General features: G+C 52.1%; 1 protein-coding gene across 1 annotated transcript in view; it reads left to right on the top strand.

Annotated features, from left to right (window-relative positions):
• The first annotated feature begins 3,840 nt into the window (after window positions 1-3,840).
• RXRG (retinoid X receptor gamma) overlaps window positions 3,841-6,582 on the top strand; it is a 45,062-nt gene continuing 42,320 nt past the window's right edge. Inside the window, exon 1 of the mRNA XM_041723083.1 lies at window positions 3,841-4,275. Coding sequence (XP_041579017.1) covers window positions 4,227-4,275 — 49 coding nt within the window. The 5' untranslated portion in view covers window positions 3,841-4,226. The remainder of the gene's footprint in view (window positions 4,276-6,582) is intronic.

The following is a 6,582-nucleotide window of genomic DNA, read 5'->3' as shown; positions in this document are numbered from 1 at the left end:
AGCACATCAAGCATTTTTTAATGCAAAAATATTTGTTGAACACCTACTGTGTTCTAGCAGTTATGTGAGAAAACAATTTATGTGGGGAAGCAGGTCAGGAGAAGGTAAACGGGCATGAACGATGAGCCACAAGTTAGGATGAGCATACTTTGCTCCCACAGTGAGCAAAAGAGCCAGATCGGAAGGGACCACTGGAGAAAGGAAAGAAAAAAACAGACAAACAAAAGATACTACTTCCTTGTATTTGCAGAGAACTTTGGAGTGTAAAAGAACTTTGTAGTGTAAAACAAACAAACAAACAAAACCCCCAACCTAAACCAAAACATGCACTCCTCTCATCGCTTTTGATCATGAAACAAAAACAAACCCCAGAAACCTTAGTGGGGTGGGTGGTGTGGGTGTCCTCTTCCACCCCTTCAGAGTAAATGAGCTCGCCCAAGGTCACACAGCAGGAGAGCAGTGGGACTGGAGGGCCTGGGCCTGTGATTTCCATCCCAGAGCACTTTCCTCCCCACAGAGCTTAAAAGGTAGGTTGAGACAATATGGTGGGGCCTTTCCATGCCACACTAAGGCTTTTGGTCTTTATTCTGTGAGGAAAAGTGGTCAGGTACACCTAACTTAGTGAAAAAGGGGAAGAAAGTAGAATCTATCGCAAACTGCTCACAGATCATCTTGACATCGACCTTGAATAAGGCTCTAGGGAGAGCTTCTTAAAGATGGTTTTCAAGTACTTGGAAGAACCCTTGCCAGCACCCGGTTCACTAAAAAGCCAGTTGTGCTGGAACAACTCATTTATTTCTGGGACGGGTGTACAAAATTGCAGTTTGTGCTTTCGTGAGACACTTGCTTCAGACACTTCTGTAGAGAAAAATGGACAGGTATGGAATTGGGGGCTGAACTCATGCATTTCATTTTAAAGTCGAAGGGGGATTTTGGGACTCATGTAGCCCTGTTCCATCATTTTATGAATGAGTAAAAAGAAACAAGAAGAGGTAAAGTGACTTGCTTAAGTCACATCACCATCATCAAAATAGCTTGTACATATTGAGCATTAATTATGCATTTGGCATCTTCTAAGTGATTACTAACACATGTGGACTCAAGTGTCATCACAAACCGAGGTCCAGGGAGAGTGTAACTTGCCAGTATCGTGAGGCTGTAAACAATGGGCCTGGGATTTGTACTCAGCATGGTTGACTTCTGACTTGCTTTCTCTGTAGACACAGTCACTTCGGGCCACACAACTAGTGCTGTCCTAATAAATGGACTTTCTGGTGGCATGCTGTAAGACGTCCTTGCTTTGTCCTTATCAATGTTTTTGTCCATAAGTTAGATGAAATATGGAGAGCAGTGCATCAGATCTTCAGAAGTCATGAAACGGGAGAAGGAATAATGAATACACTGGATGAAAGAAGCAGGACCCCAGAAGATCCGGGGTGATGAGTGAACCCAAATGTTTTCATTTCGGAGGAGTATAGGATTGCATGTGGCATGTTGGTCCCAAAGCCAATCGCCTGAGAATAGGCTGAAGAATGCGTATAAGAGAGAATACAGCTGGACGGGTGGGTCATTTGTCAAGTTAGTTCTATGGGAATTAACTTGTGGGGCTGCCCAGAAGCCCATGCAGGTAGGCAAACAGTCCTCCCGTATGCACTGCCCGTGTCTACGCCAGTTCTCAACCGAGGCTCTGAGGCCAGCACCTGGCCAAGGAAGCCCGGGGCACACCACGCCTTCCCAGTGACAGCGCATCTTTCTTCCTCCTTCCTGACCAACTTTGGCTCTGATCCCCAGCTCCTGATCCCCCTCCTCCCTCGTCATCAGGACTCTATTCCTGTCTCTGGGCCTTTATTCTTAATTTTTGTACTAGATTCTCTTAGCATTTGAATCTTGATTTTTTTTTTTTTTTTCTCCCTGTGAGCCTTGAGTTGAGTTGCCTCTCTGTGCACCACACTGCATCAAGGGCAAAGCTCTCATCCTGCCTCAGCCTCTCAGAGCTCAGCCCACGACCTGGTGGGTATGTTGACAGCACCCCCGTTGCCCTGCCAACACATACACTATGAGGAGACAAGCCAGGTTGTATCTGAAGTATTGTATTCAAGTCTGGCCAACCCCATTCCCCTCCATGAGGGTCTCTAGAAATTGAAATATATTCCTAGGAAAAGAATAGGTTGTGAATAGAGTCAAATACTTGCTGATGCACGGAACCATTGAAAGAGACAGGATTGCCTAGGGGAGTCGATGACGGGCATGGGAGATTTATCTGTGAATTTGCAGAAGGTTCCCATAGGCTCCTCTTGTGTGGCCGCAAGGAATACCCTAGAGCCTGTCGGCAGAAGCTACAGAGGCGAGGCAGACGTCAGCTCAATAAAAAAAAAAAAAAAAACTTTCTTTTTCTTTTTTTTTTTAAAGATTTTATTTACTCATGAGAGACACAGAGAGAGACAGGTAGAGACACAGGCAGAGGGAGAAGCAAGCTCCATGCAGGGAGCCTGACATGTGACTCGATCCCGGGTCTCCAGGATCACGCCCTGGGCCGAAGGCAGGCGCTCAACTGCTGAGCTACCCAGGGATCCCCTAAAAAAAAACTTTCTTATGGTAAGAGCTACCCAGAAATGGAATGGGATAGTAGTGAGCTTCCCATTATTGGAGGTGTCCGACTATAGGTCCCGCAGTGGCTTGTCAGGAAAGCTGTATAACAGATCCGAATATCAAAGGGCTACTTAGATCAATGGAAGAAAGACATTTATCATATGGTCTCACTCATATGTGAAATATAAGAAATAGTGCAAGGGATCATAAGGGAAAGGAGAGGAACTGAGTGGGGAAAAATCAGAGAGGAGGACAAACCATGAGAGACTCCTAACTCTGGGAAACACACAAAGGGTTGTGGAAGGGGAGGAGGGCAGGGGGTTGGGGGTTACTGGGTGACAGGCACTGAGGAGGGTACACGATGGGATGAGCACTGGGTGTTGCACTGCATGTTGGCAAGTTGAATTTATTTATTTTTTTATTTTTGTTTTTTTTAAAGATTTATTTATTTACTTATGATAGACACAGAGAGAGAGAGAGAGAGAGAGAAGCAGAGACACAGGCAGAGGGAGAAGCAGGCTCCATGCCGGGAGCCTAACGTGGGACTCCATCCTGGGACTCCAGGATCGTGCCCTGGGCCAAAGGCAGGCGCCAAACCGCTGAGCCACCCAGGGATCCCGCCAAGTTGAATTTAAATAAGATATTTTTTTTAAAGAAAGGAGAAAAAGGATCCTTAGACTCTCTTGATTTGTGGCTGGGTTTCACCCACGAGAGTCTCTGGTTCAGTGAGGACTGAGTGGTGCTTTCTGAGCAAGTGGCCAGATGGGGTGGCCCTGGTGTATAAGGTGTATAAGGTGGATGCATCCCTCCATCCAATGACCAGCACCACGGGGAGCCAACGCGGCCTCCCTCCTGGTCCAACGTCCCTGTGAATGGGCCATGGCTCCCAAGCGCACTTGTCAGGCTGCCACTGCTGGGAGGGCAGACATATGCGTATGTAGGCCCCCCCTCCCCGCCAGAGCAGGAGAGGCCCACCCCAAATCCAAGGGGGGCTCTGGCTTCTGCAGCTGGGGATGGAGGCTCTCACTTCTCTCTGGGCCCTCCAAGATCAAATGCCAAGTGCGGTGCACCCTCCGGAGGAGGAGCCGGGAGGGGAAAAAAGAATGCATTCTCCGAACCACCCCCCTCCCCACGACTGTGGGTGCACGTCGAGGAGGAGGAGGAGGAGGAGGAGGAGGAGGAGGCGGCCCCCGCCCCCAGCTCTTCCTCCCCGCCGCCATCGGGGGCCCGGGAGAGCAGAGCCCCGGGGCGGGGAGGGGGGCGGAGGCGCGGAGCCCGGGAGCGCACGCGGCGGCCCAGCCCCGAGTGCCGCCGAGCAGCAACAGGAGCCCGAGTGCCGCCGAGCAGCAACAGGAGCCCGTGCGCCGTGGGGCGCGGCGGCGGCGGCGCGGTGCGCGGTTACTGACAGGCACCAGCTGCCGCGCCGCCCGGACGCGCTATGTGGCCGCTCCGAGCGAGGGGCAGATTCCAGACTAATCCCGGAGGGCTGGCCCAGCCCGAGCTGCCCGGGCGGCGGGGGAGCGATGACCGCTCGCGTTAGCCCAAGTTGAAGGCCGCCCCGGCTGCGCGCTCGGGAGCCCGGGAGGCCGCGCTCCTCGGAACACTGGGGAGGGAGGAACATGAACTGAGGAGGAACCATGTACGGGAATTATTCGCACTTCATGAAGTTTCCCACGGGCTTTGGCGGTGAGTCCGGCGCGCGGGCTGCCCCGGGGGCGCAGGGTGGAGGTGGACCTGCCTGGAGGGGCCGCAGCAGGAGGGCACCGCGCCACGGGGCCGGGACGCTGCTGAACCCGGAGGAGGGCACGCACGTTTAGATGCATCCTAGTGTGTCTGCGCGTGCAGGGGAGAGGGAGGGCGAGGGGCCGGGTCGGGGGCGAGGACCGTGCGCACCGGGCCGGAGGGAGCGCAGAGACAGGGCGTGCAGACACTCGGGGGCGCCTTCAAACCCACCTGCCCCAGGAGAAGATACCCAGATACCCATTGTTAGAACCCGGCGTGTTTGTGTGGGTGTGCAAAGTGGAAGAGTCAAAGGGAATTACTCTGATGAACCTATTATCCAACTTGTAATGAGAAAAAAGAAAATGTGATGGAAAAGGGTTTTGCCTCTCTATGAAGACTCCCCGGGACACTCGGTAACAAGGGCATGCTTGTTTTATTTCAAAGCAGATCCCCTCCCTGTAATTGGATTTTTTTTTTTTTTTAAAGAGAAAACAGAGCGCTTGAATTTGCCACCGCATTTTCCTTCCTCTGTTGTCTTCCCTTTTGATTTGCTCCTGGCCTGGCGCCCCCTCCCTGCTGCAGCCCCCAAGTCCACCGCCAGGGTCTCTGCCTGCATTTCCACTCTGAGGGGTGGCTCTGGAGCAGGGGTCTGCACTCAGCTGAAGGTCCAAGCCCCCCACCCCCCTTACACCCGCAAGCCAGGCAGGGCAGCTGGTCACACTTTGCAGGGGCTGCCTGACGGGCACCCTAAGGCTCCCACGATTCAGTGGCAGAAGCAGTTCAGTGTCCAGCTTTGAATAAATGGAACCAACAGCTGACCAACTGGCCTCTCACTTGTCAGCTGGTGGCATGTAGCTTGTGTTCCTGGGAGCCAAAGAGGAGCTTTTGCGCTGTGGATGCTGGCAGACAGGACAAAGCAGAAATTCTTGTTGGGTCTTGAGAACGGAAAAGTCCCTGTTCTCCCGACCCCCTGTGTGGACAGATTGGCGATTCATCCGAGGGCTCGGGAGTAAAGCTCGCCTACTTTGCTGGGCAGAACCCTCTGTGAGGCGTGCAGGGACATTGCAAGGTGGACATTGCAGGTGGCTCTGGCCCGGAGGCATTGGGCCCGGGGGCTTGCTCATTCATTCAGGGTAGTTTCTGTGAGCCAAGCGTAGTATTAGGTTCTGGGAAGACAGATGTGAATGAGACACAGTCTCTGCCCCTTGGACAGTGCAGACTTATTGCAGTAACACATCGTCCTGGTTGGGGCTGTGTGCTCCCCGGGGGTGCGGGAGGAAGCTGTTGCTGGGACACAAGAAGGAGGGGGTCACGGATGGGTTCCTGGAAGAGGTGATGTTTAAGTTATTGGGGCCAGTCTCATGACATGACCCAGTGAGAGTGGTGGCCAAGGCTGTGACCGGGACATCTGATCTCCAGTTTATAGCTGGGTCCTGGGTGTGAAAGGCCTTCTCAGCTCCCGTCTTGGTCCCATTCACAACCCAGGCAGTTTTTCCTTTTCCCTCTGAATTCAGTTGTGTGAGGTCTGAGAAATGTGTTTTTCTTCAAGAGCCTCGGGACCACTCTGTGAGGTCTGTGAGGTCATCGCTTCATGAATGCCGTGGAGACCCTCTGAGACGGTGGGAGTGAAGAGCAGGGTTGAAAGAGCTAGAGAAAGACTGGATGAAGAAAGGTCTAGCCCCAAATTCAGGGAGGACTGCCTGTTGGAATCCCGGAATGTTAGCCTCCTAAGGGGCCTCGAGGAGCATCTTGGGCCTCTCGTTTTATGAGTAGAAACGGAGTCCTCAAGGGAGGCAGGGAGCACTCCAAGGCTATGTGGGGCTGAATGGGAGACCCCTCCCAGAAAAGCCCCTGACCCAAACTTCTAATAGTACTCCTTCAATCTGATCTAGTGAAAGAGCATGAGAGAGAGAGACAGAGAGAGAGAGAGAGAGAGAGAACTGAGTGGTTCACGTCCTAGCTGCGTGCCCTTAGGCAAGATACTGAACCTCTCTGAGCCCCAGCGCCTTCACCTCTAAAATGGAGTTGATAATCTCATCCTCAGAGTCTTGTCTTGAGAATTAAATGTGCTAACATTGAAGAAGCAGCTACTTTAGTGACCACATGTTTGGTACTTAATCAGTTAGTATTTCCATCCCCTCCATTTTGCTCAACCATTAACACACAAATTGATTTAAAAATCAGACATTACTGGAGGGTAATGAATTAGGAATCGGGGGAAATCAAATGGAAGCCACAAAGACCCACACACTTTGCTGGCTTAGAGCCTCA

This window comes from Vulpes lagopus, chromosome 11, assembly GCF_018345385.1.
Source record: "Vulpes lagopus strain Blue_001 chromosome 11, ASM1834538v1, whole genome shotgun sequence".
NCBI lineage: Eukaryota > Metazoa > Chordata > Mammalia > Carnivora > Canidae > Vulpes > Vulpes lagopus.
The sequence above is the reverse complement of the archived record's forward strand: the minus strand, read 5'-3'. Positions and strand labels throughout refer to the sequence as shown.